This window comes from Phacochoerus africanus, chromosome 3 (genome assembly GCF_016906955.1).
Source record: "Phacochoerus africanus isolate WHEZ1 chromosome 3, ROS_Pafr_v1, whole genome shotgun sequence".
Lineage (NCBI taxonomy): Eukaryota > Metazoa > Chordata > Mammalia > Artiodactyla > Suidae > Phacochoerus > Phacochoerus africanus.
Window position 1 is genome coordinate 196,702,941 of NC_062546.1, and position 17,288 is coordinate 196,720,228.

A 17,288-nucleotide genomic window follows, 5' to 3' on the forward strand; every position below is an offset into this window, starting at 1 on the left:
CAAGATACTTGAAAGGAAAAAATCTCCTTGCTTATCTTTAGATGTTATTAGGGAAACAATTCACTAACTTGAACCCTTTGAATAAGGAATCTAGTGTTTATTCTGCATTTCCTATACAAACTATATTTCCATAAAACCAAATATTGTAAAAGGGAAGCTCATTGCAGAAGAATTCTGAGTAATACATACATAAGGAATGGCAGAATCTAATACCATCATTTTGCAAACCCTAATGAGAGGACTTTAGGCAATAAGCATCAGTGGCTACTAAAGTCATCAGGGGAAAGGAAGTATAATAAATGGATTATAATAAATGATAACACCTGAAACTGCTGGGCCAATCCGAACTTTAAAAATGAATATACAGGAGTTCCCGTCGTGGTGCAGTGGTTAACAAATCTGACTAGGAACCATGAGGTTGCGGGTTCGGTCCCTGCCCTTGCTCAGGGGGTTAACGATCCGGCGTTGCCGTGAGCTGTGGTGTAGGTTGCAGACATGGCTCGGATCCTGCGTTGCTCTGGCTCTGGCATAGGCTGGCAGCTACAGCTCCGATTCGACCCCTAGCCTGGGAACCTCCATATGCCACGGGAGCAGCCCAAGAAATGGCAATAAATAAATAAATAAATAAAAATAAAAATGAATATACAGATCCCCTCTGTGAATTCTGTCTACTAAAAAGCCAAATCAAAATATCACCCCCTGCCCAAATCTAAGCAAGTCTCTAGATCTAACTTCTAGTTTACAAAAAAATGCCAGGGAGAAAAACACTTGCCACTAAAGGGATGTAGGAAAATCCAGACTATGGAAAATTTTATAGGACAAAGATCCCAGGTTATCTACAATGAGTAGAAGGCAAGGGGAAAGGGCAGTGGGGAATTTGCAGGTTAAAAGAGCCTCAAGAAACAGACTAGCCAAATGCATTGTGTGGAAGTGGTTTGGATCCCATTCAAACAAATCAGTGGTAAAAAGATTTATGAGACAATGAGGGAGAATGTGCACTGTGATGGGGTATTTAATGGTATTAAGAAAATATTCAATTTTTTTGAGGTGCAAGACATAGAAAAACCATGAAAGGAGGTGGGGGTGTGACAAAAGCCACGAAGGATCTGGATTTGGGGGGCCAGTAACTCATTAGCAATCGAAGGATGGCCAGGGAATCATCATCTGGACCTTGAAGTTGGGGTGCCACAGTCCTTCCAGAACAGGACCAAGAAGGAACCTGGACGCTGTTCTCACCTGGCTTCGTGAACAATAAACATTTTTTTGAGGTCCTTTTCAAATTCTGCCTCTAGATCCAGTCCTATCTGACCAAAGTCAGAAGCCTAAAAGAGAAAAATGAAAACACTCAGAGGTCTAAGGACCAAAGATTACAACCGTCAAATCACTGGCGCTTTGTTTCTCAGGAGCCTTGCCCTACCTTTCCTTAACATCATGCTTCCCCAGCAGACAGGCAGAATGGCCAGGAAGATGCTGCTGCTTAACTGGTGGAGTCTCTCTTGGACCTGACAGGTGATCTAGACCAAAGACCTGATTTTGACCCTTGCAAAGCCTGAGCTTGGTGCAAAAGAGATATAGCTTTTCTTCTTTCTTTTCTTTCCTTTTTTTTTTTTTTTTTTTTTTTTTTTTACGGGCTGCACCTGCATATGAAAGTTCCCAGGCTAGGGGCTGAATCAGGGCTGCAGCCGTGGCCTACACCACAGCCATAGTAACACCAGATCTGAGCCGCATCTGCAACCTACACTGTAGCTCGAGGCAATACTGGATCCTTTAACCCACTGATTGAGGCCAGGGATCAAACATGCCTTCTCATGGATACTAGTCATATTCTTAACCTGAGCCACAACAGGAACTTCTGGATAAAGTTTTTCTTGAAAGCCCACTCTGAAGGATGATCCTTCCATCCTGAAAGGTTAAGACTGTGCCAGGCATTGAGAGGTTCCCTGCATTGACACTTGCCCCCTCCAGCTCCATTCGTGGATGCCAGTTTACAGTCTGTGACTCATGGACATGCCAACTCATGGCAGGCAGGGAAAGAAGGAGGCTGGGCAGAGATGAGAATTCCCCCAAGAAAGATCTGTACAAGTACAAATTAAAATCAGGATAAACTCAACAAACTAAAGTTAAGAATGCCTTGGATTGCAAGATAGCTCAACTAGCTGACCCTTCCTACTAGCAAAGGATGGATTCAACTCCAGCTGAGGGCAAATCTGGACATCTGAGTCCATTTGAAAATTCAGGAGTTAAAAAAAAAATCCAAGTTTGAGCATCCTAAAAGTTTAATTGATTTCAACTCGATTTATTTAATTCATTTATTTCTGTGTTTCTGAGGCATGAAGGATCATGTAAGCATATACTGCCTTGCCCACCACCCCCCATCCCCGCCGTTTGATCAAGGAGGCAGGATGAATTTGACAATTCTCCACGGCAATAGCCTGCCTCTCTGTGGAACTGAGGGTGGACTTTTTTTTCCAGGTACCATTTACAAGGATCCTCCCCCTGTCCTGCCTGCTGTTTCTTCTTCTTCTTCTTCTTCTTCTTCTTTTAAGGGCTGCACCTGCAGCACATGGAAGTTCCCAGGCTAGGGGTCACATCAGAGCAGCAGCTGCCGACCTACACCACAGCTACAGCAGCGCCAGATCGGACTGTCTTTGACTGCACCACAGCTCATGGCAACGCTGGGTCCTTAACCCACTGATCGAGGTCAGGGATGGAACCCACACTCTCATGGATCCTAGTCGGGTTCGTTAGCACTGAGCCACAACGGGAACTCCCACTGTTCTTTCTGACACTCTCCTCTCTCTGTCTGGCATTTGTAACCAGCCTCCTTCTATAAGCCTTGTCCCTTTGCCCTCTTCCTGGGACGAGACTGGGTACAATTCTTGCAAAGCTCTGACGTCCTAGAGATGAGGGGAAAGTAGGAAGGACATGAAAAGGAAGCAGGAAACGCCCTTTACCTTGTAAAACATTTGATGGTTGCGAAAGATCAGGCGCATGTCCCGCAGAAACCAGGCCACTGTGTACACTCTCTCAGTCAGCCTTTCCTTCACCAGGTCCAGCCACATGGCTTCTTTAAAGGGCTCACCATAATCTCGAATCTAGGGACAAAGCCATCGCAGAGATGATGTTAGCACTTTTTTTTTTTTTCCCCCTTTTAGGGCCGCACCCAATGCATATGGAGGTTCCTAGGCTAGGGGCTGAATCGGAGCTGCAGCTGCCAGCCTACAGCACAACCACAGCAATGCCAGATCTGAGTTGCATCTGTGACCTATGCCACAGCTCATGGCAATGCCAGATCCTTAACCCACTGCGTGAGGCCAGGGATCGAACCCCAATCCTCATGGATACTAGTTGGGTTCATTAACCACTGAGCCATGATGGGGAACGCCCATGTTAGCGCTGTTTGGGTCACCACTGGAACGGATCCAACACAAGTCTTTACTTCCAGGGTAATAGTGACAATAACACCGGAAGTCTTTGTGCCAGGCATTGCTCTAAGCAATGCTGCTATATGAACAGACGATCTCCAAAACAACCCTAAGGGACTGGTACCATAACTGACCCCTTTTATTGATGAGAAACTGAGGGATGGAGATGTTGAGTAACCGACCCAAGACTGCACAGCTAAAAACAGGTAGAACTAGACTTGAACCCACACTCAAGTCTCCTGAGCCTGTGCCTTCAACCTTAAGCTCTATGTAAGAAAATATTCCCATGGAAGAGGAGAAATTGAGAAACAGGGGAGTTGAAGCAACTTGTCATGTCCCAGCAGTAGGAGGCAGTGGGGTAGGAACCAGGCAGCCCCGACTCCGGAGCCTGAGGGAAACCTCTGGCTCTCTGCAAACAGACATTCCTGCAAGACTCACAGGCCACATTTCTAGAAGGAGTTTACCCTAAGACCGATGCCCAGAGGATGAGAATCAGCAATAGGACTTACATTGCGTGGGGTCTCCGCAAAGAAAGAGCTTTGTGGATGACAGTAGGCTTTCAAGAGGAGAAACTCACATTTCTGTAAAATGCAAAGAGGGCTTTAAAGTGAAAAGCAGTCTGGAGGGAGGGAAGCCAAGCCTTTGCCCTAGTACCACAAACAGGAGCAGCCAAACACAAGCAGCCTTCCGACTGCGCCTTGGCCAAAGGGGGGACTCGGGCTGGGGGGAGTCGGTGGTCAAATTCTTTGTCTTCTTTTTGAGCCCTGAAGCTCCATCCTCTGAGGTGAGACACTGAAGGCTGCCCTTGGGTGCCCTTCCCCAGACCCTTTGCCTGTTTTGAGGGGAAAGGAAAGGCGTGGGGTTGCCACCTGACTCACCAACTGCTCCTCAGGCGGCATCTGCCTGGCCAGGCCCTCAGATCCCCTGAGACACCGCTGGCTTCCTGAAGCCTCCCTCATGCGGCAGAAGGTGCAACTCCAAGGTCTCCTGAGGGGTCAGGGGTACGTGAACGAAGACAGGGCCCTACACAGCAGCCACCACTTTCCTGGCAGGAATGGCTGGTGGGCACAGCCTGGGGAAGAAGAGGCCGCCTCCCAGACTCAAGACCCCCAAGAGGTCTCCCCCATCAAGGGAGGAACAGAGGGATCAGAGCATGATGGGTAGTGTGGGGGCGACGGGTGGGCTCCCCTTCCCCCATTCTGAGCTGCTGGGAGCACAAGGAGCCCCTCCCACCAGGCTCCAGCATCTGAACTGGGTCTTTTTTTTTGGTCCTTTTAGGATGGCACCCATGGCATATGGAGGTTCCCAGGCTAGGGGTCTAATCGGAGCTATAGCTGCTGGCCTACACCACAGCCACAGCCACGCCAGATCTGAGCCGTATCTGCAACTTACACCACAGCTCACAGGCAACACCGGATCCTTAACTCACTGAGCGAGGCCACGGATCGAACCCGCAACCTCATGGTTCCTAGTCGGATTCGTTTCCGCTGTGCCAGGATGGGAACACCCTCCTCCACCCAGGCTGCCTCAGCCTGTTGAGACTCTGGGGACACTGGAGAACCAAGCCCGTTTTCTGCTTTTTCTGGATAATTGCAGAATACAGACAACGGTGTTTTTCATCTCCAGCCCTCCTTGGACAGGAGTCTGGGTTATAAAACTAGGAAAGGACCTCTTCCGGGGGCAGTGGCGGTGCGGGTTAGGGTGGCCGTAGCCACAGAATCAGAGACACTGAGATCAGAGGCCACCCAGGCCGCTGCCCCACCAGGGTGCGCGGGGTCACTCTAAGCCCAGGATGCTCGCTGGTCCTGCTCTTCAGTCTGGAGAGGAGCAGCGGGGGACAGAGCCTGGGCGGAGCGTGTGTGTTTGCGCGCAGGACCCGGCTGCCTCTTACTAACCTCTTGGCCACCGCAGGTGGGATGTGACAGTTCTCATGAAAGGCCCTTGGACAAGTGTCACAGCAGAGCAGCAGACCCCCTCCACAGCACACCTCACATTCCTTGGAATTTTCTGGCTACGAGGGGGAGATAATGCGTGATCCACCTGACGCTTTCAGCCTGAGGGACCAGGGCCCGCTCAGAGGAAGCCGGATGGAGGACCAGCCCGCCTTGGGATCGCAGAAGAGCCGGGGCCGAGAGAATCGTCACGTCCCCACTTGATCTGACGCTTGAACCACAGATCATCAGCACTGGAAGGGTCTGGAAGGGTCTGGAAGGGGCTGGAAGGGGCTGGAAAGGCATTTAAATCCTTTCTACCAAAGTGTTGTCGAGGACCTGGGGCCTCAGCGTTGTCTGGTTGCCGGCTAGAAATGCAGACCTACTGAATGGAAATCTGCATTTCAAAGGGCTGTCGGGTGGTGTGTAAGGACACCGAACTGGAAAAAAACGCAGCTTTGGGCAACTGCCTCCTTTTACAGGCCTAGAAAGGAGGACTGCTTTCTCTGCAGTCAAAACAAATTAGTAACTGAGCCAGGCTGGCCCCCAGGTGGCCGTGCCTGGGTCAGAACCGTTCACTCCCGCTGGTGGCCGTCCCCGGCTAGCTGTGGGCAGCTCAGTCCCTGATGTTATGCTGACACACAGAAAGACAGACACACAGACCAAGAGCTGCTGGTACATGGGTTATCTAGGGGCCCTGAGAAACCATAGGGGTCTTTCTTAGGGCCTTAAAATGTGATCTAGTACATTCTACAAGCGATTTCTCGGAGGAGCATAATCTTTACTCGTGGATAGAGACCCACAGGCAGGAACGCCCCCTCCCTTCAGCTCCCAGACCCACAAGACAGACATGGGGGGCCTGGGGTGGGGGGGGAGGCACACCCACAACCGGAGTATTTTTTTAGAGTATAGTTGATTTACAGTGTTGTGTCCAGTTCTGCTTACAGTATAGTGACCCAGTCATTATATGTATCTATCTATCTATTATGTATGTATGTGTGTAAAAGAATGTATATATAATGTATGTGTGTAAAAGAATTGTGTATATATAATGAATGCATGTAAAAGAATGTATGTGTATTATAAAAGTATGTATTATGTAAAAATGTGTGTGTATATAATGAATACATATATGTATGTGAAAGAATGTGTGTGTATACGTATAATAAATATATACACGTATGTAAAAGAATGCATGTGTATATATACACATTCTTTTTCTCATACTCTCTTCTACCATGTTTTACCCAAAGAGATTGGCCATAGTCCCCTGTGCTGTACGGTAGGAACATCTTCTCACACCAAAGGGAGGAGGTGGGAGACAGGTCCTTCTGCCTGTGCCTGTCCGTGGGACTGTCCACCCCAGATCGATGGTGGGTGAAGGTGGGAAACAGACCATCAGGATCTGGAGCAAAGGCTTGAAGGGGCTGAGCATCTGTTACATCTAAGGAGAGAAACCGTGCCACCACCCTCAACCGTCCATGACATAAATATGAGGACCTGGATGAGGGCATAAGGGGTGCAAAGGGTTTTTTTGAAAAACTATCCACTTGGCCAGAGTGAAACTTCTTCCTGATCAGGGACAGTGTTCATTTCTCTTCACTGCGGAGGCTTCCTGAGCACCCCCTCCACTCACCAGGCCCCAGGGTCTCGTAAGGAAGGCTCCTCTCACCCCAACGTTCAAGGAATCTTTCTGGCCGTCTCATCCTGAACTTGTCAGCCTGCTTTTCTCTGTCCTTGGGATTGACACCCCATGGCCATTCTTGCCCTCTGGCTGGACACCAGTTCCCCAGGTAGCCCAGACCTACCCACCCCTCCTGCTTGAGACCCTGGCTGGGTCCAGAGCCCCAAGGCCCCCATGCAATGAGCTAGTGCCTTGTGGGGCTTATGGGCACACAAGCCTTTCTGTGTCCTCCTTTTCTTGTTTTTAGGGACTCAGCTTCAGCCCAAGTGATCTTCCCTGAGTCCCAAAGGGCAGTTGCTCCTCGGGGAAGGGAAGGGATGCTCAGACCAGGGAGGAGCAGTCAAGAGACCAGAGCACAGCCTTGGGGCAGGGTCCTGGTTCCTCCCCCAGGACTATACATAACAATATCTTTGAGCCTTTGTGCAGAACTAAAACTCCCAACAAATGGAAGAACTACTTGCTGAACTACAGTCTTCATTCTGGGAAGGAGGAGGGCCACCAGAACCAGTGGGGCCCTCCTCCTGGGGCCACTCAACACCCACTTCGAAAGACAATGCAAGCTTGCCTCTACCCTGATCTTTATCTGTGGCCCTATTTTCCAATCCCCAAACTATAAAACCACCTCCTAATCTCTTCCAAGTGGGGGCACCTCCCCCGGCCTTTAAGGCATTAGCCTGCTGAGGTCCCCTTTGCTGGGCAAAGCAATGAAGCTGTTTTTTTCTCCTTCACCCAAAACTTTGTCTTCGAGTTCTTATTTGGCACCAGTGGACAGAGGCTGAGTTTTGGCAGCACCTGCCCTGCACCTCCATGCCCTGGAATGAAAGTGTCCAGCACACATACAATAGGAAAAATGATAGAGAAAGGACACACATCCCCACGGTCACATCCTGTAATAAAGAGTCTGACTCTGGTTTTTGTATCTGATGGTCAACTGGCTTCAAGCCCAACTTTTCCTCTTGGCACATCTGGGCAAGGTGATGGAGAGCTCATGGTCTCCCTCCCTCCTTCACAGTGAGAAGTTCAACAGACAGACCTGCCCAGCAAGGGAATCCTCACCTTGGCACCCCTCCTAACCATAACAAAATCTTGGGGTACACCCTCTCTTGGCTCAAGCCATTTTCATCAACTTGGGTGCCTGCTTTGCTTCTCCCCAGAAAGTCAGTATGTGAATAATAAATAAACCTTTTGTTCTCTCTTGACACATGCATTGTCTCTCTGGTTTCAATCCCAACCCAATTTTTGGTGGAAGGCTGATCTCACTTCCCTTCATGCAAGCCCATGACAGTGGGGTGCAAGCAGAGATCTGGGAGGACCCCCCCGCTCTGGGGGACTTTATTCTCTTGCTTTGGTTTGCTACCTGGCTCTGCTCCCTGCCAGCTTACCCTTACCCTGTGAGTTGTGTTGCTGCATGCTGAGGTGGCAGCCATCCACCAAGGGTCACCGTTCATCCTTTCCAAGGACAGGTCAAATTGGTTGGTTAAATGGAAAATAAGTAGAGCTAATCACTCCTGCTCTGAATAGCTCTTGTATGATGAGTTTCCATCCTTGAAGTGCCCGTTTAATTTATACTTGCTTCTCTTCATTATTTTTAATTTTTAAATTTTTTTATTTTCATTTTTTTATTACTCAATGAATTTGTTACATTTGTAGTTGTACAATGATCATCACAATCTAATCTATTCATTATTTTAACAGAGGGGATGGACCTGGGGTTCCATTTTGTAGAACTGATTCTGTCAAAGATTTAATTTAATTTGACTTTATTATTTGTCGGATCAGAGCACCAGGCCCACTGCTGGATATTTTAGGGCAATGGGTATTATGACCCTGGGGCATTTAGATAAGGCAACAGTTTCCATGGTTAAGATGAGGCACACTTGTGTGTCCTCTGTTTTATGTTTGGTAACTCCCCTAAAAGGAGAGCAGATACTTCATTTATGTTTTAATTTAATAGGATACAATTGCTCATAAAAGAGCCACACCCCTCAGATCCCTATCGTAATTACTGACGTCATCCACTTAGCAACTGGTGAATGTTTTACTGTCACGGATTTAGTTAGTATGTTCCGTTCAGTGCTTATTTCAATGGCATCTCAGCTGCGACCTGCCTCCACCTTTGCAGGGAGGGTTACAACACACCTTTACCTGGCTACCATGGGTACCTCAACAGCTTGGCCATCACGCACGGGCTCAGAGGCCAGACCTCAACTGCCTCTGACCTCTCCCAGGAGCACCGGTATGTGACACCACACTGGTGACATCCTCCTCGTTTGACAGTCATTCAGAACATACAGTCACTCAGGAAGGAGCTCACAGAAAAGGGAGCGTTGTCACCTCCCACTCAGATGAGACCCTGCCAGCTCGGCAAAGTTCTGGGCATCGTTTGGTCATTTGAGGGTTGTTCCATCCCTGACACTGTCCGGAAACAATTACTGACCCTGGCAACACTCAATCCCACAATGGCTGCCCAGCATCCTTTTGGCCTTTGGCGTTCTGAAGGTTCTAAAGGTAACAGATTCCTCAATTGCAGATTTTACGTATTCCCATTTAAGCTGTTAGTTGGAAATCAGCCCAATTTGAATGGGGCCACCCCTCAACAAAAGGCTCTAGAATTTGTCCAAAAAGGTAAAAAACAAAAACAAAACCAAAAAACTGAAAAGCAAAATCTGTCAGTCCCACACTCTATGTATGCCATTAGCGTAGTAGCTGTTGGCTAGATCCTGGGCCCTTCTGCAGACTGAGACGCTCAGAGGCCCTGAGCCCATGACTCTTTGCACCAGCTTCCCACTTGGCCTTTCCTCCTGGGAGCAGCACCCTGTGGGGCAGCTACAAAACACGTGTGTGCAGTATCAGCACCAGGTCTCTTGACGGTACACGTAAGCAGAACCAGACACCGGTGAAGACTGGGCGTCCTGCAGAGCGACAGTGATGTGTTGGATACCATGGCTGGGGAAAGGCCTGCACTGGTCTGTTCACAATCAGAACTAAACCTCAGTTTCTTTATCCAACTGTGGCTCTTTGCGGGGGGGGGGGGGGGACCAAATGGTCAGGCCAAATGTGCCCCTGGTTACTATTTGCTGACATGCGGCTTTATGAATAAGAAGGAAGCATAATATTGGGGCCATTAATTAATGATCTGAATTTTAAATATCTTTATTTTTTCATCATTACAAAAGTTATAGATGGTGATTAGAAAAATTTCACCTGTACATAAATATATAATATGAAAGGCAAATGTCCCCTATAATCCCCTCCCCCAAATAACCAATTCTTTCAGAAGTTTTTTTCAGTCATAAACTTATGTTTTCATATAAACAAAACTGGGCCCCTTCCATACATTTTATTACCAGTTTAAGCTTCCTAAGCTTTCCTGAGCTCAAAATCCTTGGGTGGTTTTCCACCAACTGGAGGATGAAGCTATACCTATGAACCATGCATTTTTTTTCCCCCAAAATACCATTCTGCCAATGTACCAGCTTATTTTATAAAACTGAGGGACATTTGTATTCTTCCCTGTTTTTCTGTTTCTGTTTTTGTTTTTTGCTATTACAAGAGCCTCCCTAAACATATCAAGGTATTTCAAGGTTATTTCAAACCAGCACGGAAAAGGTGGTTTATACAATAAACAGCTTTGAGGGACCATTGCCTTATAAATTCTGAATGCATACAACAAAGGGTCATGTCAGGCTCCAGGGCAAGATGGGAGAGGCACCACTGCCTCTGCTAGAGGCATGTATCGAACTGGAAGCTCATGATTAGGACTTGGGTCTGGAAGATGCATCTAAGCAAGTTAATACAGTTGAGGAGGAGCCGTGGGTACAGCCATGGATGGCTGCCATTTTCACCTGGAGGGAGGCTCTACAGAGACAAAGCTCAGTTCAAACACATTATTTCATCCTGGGGCTACCAACAAAGAGCATGCTGAATTGAGGAGTACTTCAAGTTCAATCAAGGACGACCTTACTCTTCTCATTTTGTTCTTGTCTATTTCAATACCGTATTTACTTTTCACACTAAAGCACTCTGTATAAGACACCTTTGCTGGATTATCCTCCAAATATACAGACCTTTCCCTAAAACGTATGCTTTTGTTCTAGTCCTTATTTTAAAAAGTTATTTGCTCCTCCATCTTAAATGAACTATGAAAATAATGCAGGCACATTCAGTATCAGTGTGCTAAAGCAGCCATCGTGAAGATGCAGTGCAGAAATGGGAAGGTGACTCAGGGCTGGGAAAGTCACGGATTTGCAGTTGAGCCTTGGGACATGGAAAGTCTGCAACATGGTGACTGAGAATGTGGTAGAAATTCATCTGCTATTTACCTTTCTCTTGAGACTTCTCTTTGGAGGACAGATCAAAAGTCCTTTCTGAAACAGAGAAGAGATCAATGAATGAGGTGGTTCTGGAGGCTCTTTTGTAGATGTTCAAGTTCCCACTTCCTAGTGAATATATGTACCTGGACAACCCACTGGGTCTCCAACGCAAGATGTCTAAAAGAAAATTGTCTCCCTCTTCCAGTAGGATCTTCTTCTGGACTTCATTTTTGCCGCTGCTACTCAAACCCAGGACAGGTTCTTTCCCAGAGCCTTTCCCACGCACGCCTTTTCCTTCCCAATTCTTCTCCAGATAACATCCTTATGATTTTATCCCAGTGATCTTTTGTCTGTGTGTTATTAAGAGGCTTTGTGTTGGGTTCTGGGATCACAATGCCTAGTACCCTTGTTTGCTGCTCTTAGGATGGATTTGCGTGCTGCTGAGGCACAGAGGAGGGACGGCCTGTGGCCAAGGTGGTCTGGAAATGCGTCACCGAGGGGTCCAGAAGGAGCCCTTTGAGGAGCTTTCATTGGGTGAAGGAGACAAGGACCCTGTCACAAAGGTCTATGTCTTCCTCTAGTTTTCTGCCAGCCCACCCCCTCCAGTCCCACGAGGCTAAGCTTCTCAAGTCGCTCCTCTCTCAAAACGCTTGGCTTGCATTTAAAGCTCTCTGCCATCAGCACCACATCTGTGTCCCCAGCTTTCTCACCCACAACATTTTTCTGTGACTGTTTAGCTCTTTCTCAGTCATGCTGTGGAATCCTAAGGGGAATGCCTTCACTCTCCTGTTCTTGACATTGCACTCATCATCCTTCGAGGAATGGAACCTGTCACCTATGTGTGCCTCATCATCACAATACCTTTATCAGATGTTCTAGGGTCTTCCCTCCACAAAGCACACTCCGCTTCCAGTACTTTTTCTGTTTCCGTTTTCCCTCAATTTCAAATTCTCTTGGGGTGAACCAAACGCCCTCCTCATTCTGAATGCACTTCTCTGAGGATCCTGTAAGGTAAAGACAGCTCATTCTGGATCCACTTCCATTCTACACCCCAAGCCCCTGCATATGAAACTCCTCTCTGGGTCCAGAGACGCCCTCTGAGGTGGGAGCAACAGCCGGGGGAGTCTGGTCTCTCCTCTCTTAGATTGAAGGAAGCCCCTAAACCTGTTGAGGGATTGGGAGAGAGTCCACGTTTTGTGGGGCAAGGACATGTGTCACAGGGTCCATGGCTGACTTCCAGGAAGGAGAGGGGTGACCTGGTCACAAGTGTACCATGACACTGAAAGGGCTGAAAATTCCTTCTCAACAAGCACTGCTTTTCCTGCAGCCTAGCGTGGTAGGGCCCACGTGCTGAACTATTACACGAGTGACTACTCCTTTCCTTCCAGTGGTTCCTTCACCCAGGGGTCCCAAGAGCAGAAGATCAGGGAACTCACCTAGTTTCATTTTCTCCTTATACAAAATCCCTTTTGCTTCACCACAGGTCACAGGAAGTATGAGAGAGTGAAAATCCAGAGTTTTGTCTTTAGGTTTTTCTGAAAGTAGAAAAGAACAGATTAGGGTTCCTCAGACTTCATTCTATCTCCTTCAGGAATTTTACTTTCCAAGAATGCCTTTTTTTTTTTTTTTTTTGGCTGCACCCATGGCATGGGGAAGTTCCTGGGCCAGGAATCGAACCTGTGCCACAGCAGTGACAATGCCAGATCCTTAATCTCCTGTGCCACCAGGGAACTCCCTTTCCATGACTTCTAATAATAGTAATAACAATAATAACGTAAACGGCATCGGGGATCATTCTCTGGTTAATTTGTAGGAAGGCTTCCATTTTGAGCGGCAGATTAGATATGTGTGCAGAGCAGTTTCTAATAAACAAAACTACCCCCACCAACACTATGTCAAACAAAATATGTTAGTAAAACATACTACACGCCTTCAGGGAGTGTGTTTAAATTCACAGACTAATCAACTATCACCTAAAGTTCCTTTATTCCATTAACATTCTGCTTATCCCTGAGCTGATGGAAGCTGCCTACCCTAAGAGTATTTCCTTGCATTCGTGTGGCTGGAGATGGCCTGACTGCCATGCTTTTATTGGCTGATTCAAGCCAAGGTGGGGGTCGGTGAGGCAGCCCCAAGGGGATAGTGTCAGTCTTCATTGTTCGCTGTCCCTTCATTCGATTGCTTCCGTTTCTTACTCAGCGAGTAAAAGAAAACCCCAGAGAGTTCTAGACTAGTCTGCACGTCGCCTATGGAGAGATTTGGCAATTCCGAGCCCCTCATTGGGGTCTGGGGTTCTGATTCAGGAGAAGTAGTTGTAAAAGGGTTAAAAGCAACTTCTGCTTCTCCTTTTCCAGCCTCATTGTGAGTGAATTCATTCAAGACAGACTGCAGGAGCTACTTCTTGGGGGTGTGGGGAAAGGGCTACCCACAGCTTATGTGGAGTTAGGCAGGATGTTGCCTCTGCAACGGGGCTGGGAGACTACCTAGTCCAACACTCTCCCTTGTCTCAAACACTTAAAGATCCAAAGGAAAATGTGTGGAAAAGCAACAGCATCATTGGAAAAAGATCAGAGCAGCATCAGTGGCAAAGAAACTATTGGTTACTTTGGAAAGATATGAACTGGGTAGAGTCAGATGAGAAATGAGATGTGTGGGGGGTGGTTGCCTCTAGCAGCGCCTCAAGGGATGCTCAGCCTTGAGGGAGCAGGGCTGTAGCAAGGTAGGTAGAAAGAAAGGGGTGGGAAAAACTGTTCCGACACCCAGCTGGTGTGGCCGGTTCCACAACTTGCCCCCAGAGTCTGCCCCCTAAATATGACCCAGTGGATGAGAGCACAGCAGAGGGAGCCAGACTGGGTGGGCTTGTAATCCTGGCTCTGCAACTTACTAGCAAGGTCACACAAGTGCGTGCTGCTGTCCTCAAAGTTGAGTAGAGGATTTGTCACTATAGGTTCCGAACTTGGGCAAAAAGGTAGAGTCACAGGTAACTCTGAACCACCATGACAAACCCCAAGGGAGATTATTATGGCAACAGGGACCTTCCATAGTTCTCTGTCATGGAACCATCTTCCCTAACTCCCTATTGTAAGTATAGGCCAATGAACACAGGCTTCCCCAACATGCCCATGAGCAGCTGTGGCAGCAGAGGGTTGTTTGGGGGATCTGGGTGGCAAGCCAGGATGCCGAGTCATTGGCACAGGCAGCACCTCCTCTTTTACCTGGTGCAGGCAGCTCACCGAGCCAGGAGGGACCGTATGTCCCAGGTACTTCTGAAACCTCCACCCTGTCCCTAAGAGAGGGAGACAGCTTTCTGATCTCTCCCCAATAATTCTGCTTTTGGCTCCATCTCACCCCTTGTCTCAGCAAACAAGCCTGAGGGGAGGGAAAGCCTGCGTGGAGCTCCCCCAAAACGATTGGGTCACCACCCATGACTGCGAGCAAACACAAGGAGCCTGCGAGAGGAAGTAAGCAATTACGGAAAAGATGAAAAGCTTTGTGGAGGAAATAAAAAGAAAAGCCTCGTAGAGACAAGGAAGAGTGGAATGGGAAAAACCCAGCTGGTTTGCATCATTTAGAATGGATAAGCAATGAGGTCCTACTGCACAGCACAGGGAACTATATCCAGTCTCTTAGGACAGAACATGATGGAAGATAATATGAGAAAAAGAGTGTACATATATGTGTGTATGTCTGTATGGATGACTGGTCACTATGCTGTACAGCAGAAACTGACTCAACACTGTAAATCACCTATACCCTAACAAAAAATAAGTTTAATTTTTAAAAAATCCAGCTAGTGATGGGGAAGACTAACTCCATGAGGAACCAGGTGAAATTTATGCCAGGAGAGAGACAGCCTGGGGAAAGATCTGGAGCTCTCTGATCTGTACACAAAGGGCCCAAGGGGAGACGGAGTTGCTGGAGGAAAAGCACTAGTTAAGGGAACGGAAGAAGCAGCACACACTGGATTGTTTATTCTCACAACAATGCGAAAGAAAGGGGAAGGCAATGATGATGATCTTACAGGTGGGGGGACTCAGGTGCAGATTGTGGAGACAGAATCCCCAGTGGCCCCCACACTGTTACGAGGTGGAGCTGGCGCTGGAATCTAGACATGCGGGTCCTGACTTTAGCGACTTTTCCATGCTCTCAGAAATGCTCAGCAACTATCAGAAAACCACTAGAGCTCATCAGTGAATTCGGTAAGGTCCCAGGATGCAAAATTAATACACAGAAATCTGCTGAATTTCTATACACTAAAACAAACTATCAGAAAGAGAAATTAGGAGTTCCCGTGATGGTGCAGCAGAAACGAATCTGACTAGGAACCATGAGGTTGTGGGGTCAATCCCTGGCCTCGCTCAGTGGGTTAAGGACCCGGCGTTGCTGTGAGCTGTGGTATAGGTCACAGAGCCAGCTCAGATCCCACATTGCTGTGGCTGTGGTGTAGGCCCACAGCAACAGTTTGGATTGGACCCCTAGCCTGGGAACCTCCATATGCCGCAGGAGCGGCCCTGAAAAGACAAAAAAAGTCAAAGAAAAAGAAAGAGAAATTAAAGAAACAATCCCATTTACCATCATATACAAAAGAATAAAGTACCTAGGGTTAAACCTACCTAAAGAGGTAAAAGACCTGTACTCAGAAAACTATGACACTGATGAAAGAAACTAAAGGTGACACAAACAGACGTTAAGGTGTACCATGTTCTCAGATCACAAGAATTAATATTGTTAAAATGGCCACACTACGCAAGGAGTCAATGCAATCCCTATCAAAATCCCAACTGGCAGTTTTTGTAGAATTAGAACAAATGATTTTAAAATTTGTGTGGAGGAGTTCCCATCATGGCTCAGCGGAAATGAATCCTACTAGGAACCATGAGGTTGTGGGTTTGATCCCTTGCCTTGCTCAATGTGGGTTAAGGATCTGGTGTTGCCATGAACTGTGGTGTAGGTCACAGATGTGGCTCAGGTCCCACATTGCTGTGGCTCTGGCATAGACTGGTGGCTACAGCTCCCAACCGACGCCGAGCCTTGGAAACTCCATATGTGGGTGCGGCCCTAAAAGACAGAAAGACAAACAAACAAACAAAAAGAACAGAATCACATGCCCTGAGTTCAGATAATACTACAAAGCTACAGTAATCAGAACAGCAATGTACTGGCACAAAAACAGACACATAGATAAATGGCACAGAACAGAGAGCCCAGAAATAAATCCATGCACTTATAGTCAATCTGCAATTAAGGAGGCAAAAATATACAATGGAGAAAAGACAGCCTCTTCAATAAGTGGGGCTGGCAAAACTGGACAGCTACACATAAAAGAATGAAATTAGAACATTCTCTAACACCTTATACAAAAACAAACTCAATGTGGATTAAAGACTTAAACATAAGACCGGATAGTATAAAACTCCTAGAGGAAAAAATAGGCAGAAATTCTTTGACGTAAATTGTAGCAACATTTAAAAAAAAAAATCCATCTCCTAAGGCAAAGGAAATAAAAGCGAAAATAAACAAATGGGACCTAATTAAACTTAAAAGCTTTTGCACAGCAAAGGGAACATGGACAAGATGAAGATGACCTACTGAGTGGGAGAAAACATTTGCAAAGGATGTGACTGATAAAGCGCTTAATATGCAGCATATACAAACAGCTCACATCAGCGTATTAAATACATGTTGCCTATGTATAAGAAAGAAACACCTCAACAAGACTACATCACACGACTGATAACTGCACAGAGACATGACGTTAAATCAGAAGTCGAAGCCGGGGCCACGTGCTAAGGAGGCAGGAGAAGTGGTTGGTGATGGACAGCTGCCAACGTTTGCCTGGACTCTTGCCTCCTACCCGTGTTCCCTAAAAAGGCCAGGGGGTATTTTTTTTTTTCAGTGTAAATAACAAAGGACTTTGTTTTGTTTTGCTTTGCTT

General features: G+C 47.2%; 1 protein-coding gene across 7 annotated transcripts in view; it reads right to left on the minus strand.

Moving 5' to 3' along the window:
• Nucleotides 1–994: 994 nt before the first annotated feature.
• The window catches only part of SP110 (SP110 nuclear body protein), a 51,260-nt gene continuing 34,966 nt past the window's right edge, over nucleotides 995–17,288 (minus strand). For 4 of the 7 annotated variants that reach the window (XM_047773738.1, XM_047773736.1, XM_047773733.1 and 1 more), the window contains 8 exons: nucleotides 12,790–12,888; nucleotides 12,215–12,357; nucleotides 11,363–11,407; nucleotides 5,321–5,436; nucleotides 4,295–4,412; nucleotides 3,935–4,006; nucleotides 2,955–3,095; nucleotides 995–1,322 (listed from right to left, as the gene is read on the minus strand). In XM_047773738.1, the coding sequence (XP_047629694.1) occupies nucleotides 1,233–1,322; nucleotides 2,955–3,095; nucleotides 3,935–4,006; nucleotides 4,295–4,412; nucleotides 5,321–5,436; nucleotides 11,363–11,407; nucleotides 12,215–12,357; nucleotides 12,790–12,888 (824 nt within the window). In that variant the 3' untranslated portion in view covers nucleotides 995–1,232. The remainder of the gene's footprint in view (nucleotides 1,323–2,954; nucleotides 3,096–3,934; nucleotides 4,007–4,294; nucleotides 4,413–5,320; nucleotides 5,437–11,362; nucleotides 11,408–12,214; nucleotides 12,358–12,789; nucleotides 12,889–17,288) is intronic. The other 3 variants (XM_047773737.1, XM_047773734.1, XM_047773739.1) reach the window with 2 other exon arrangements.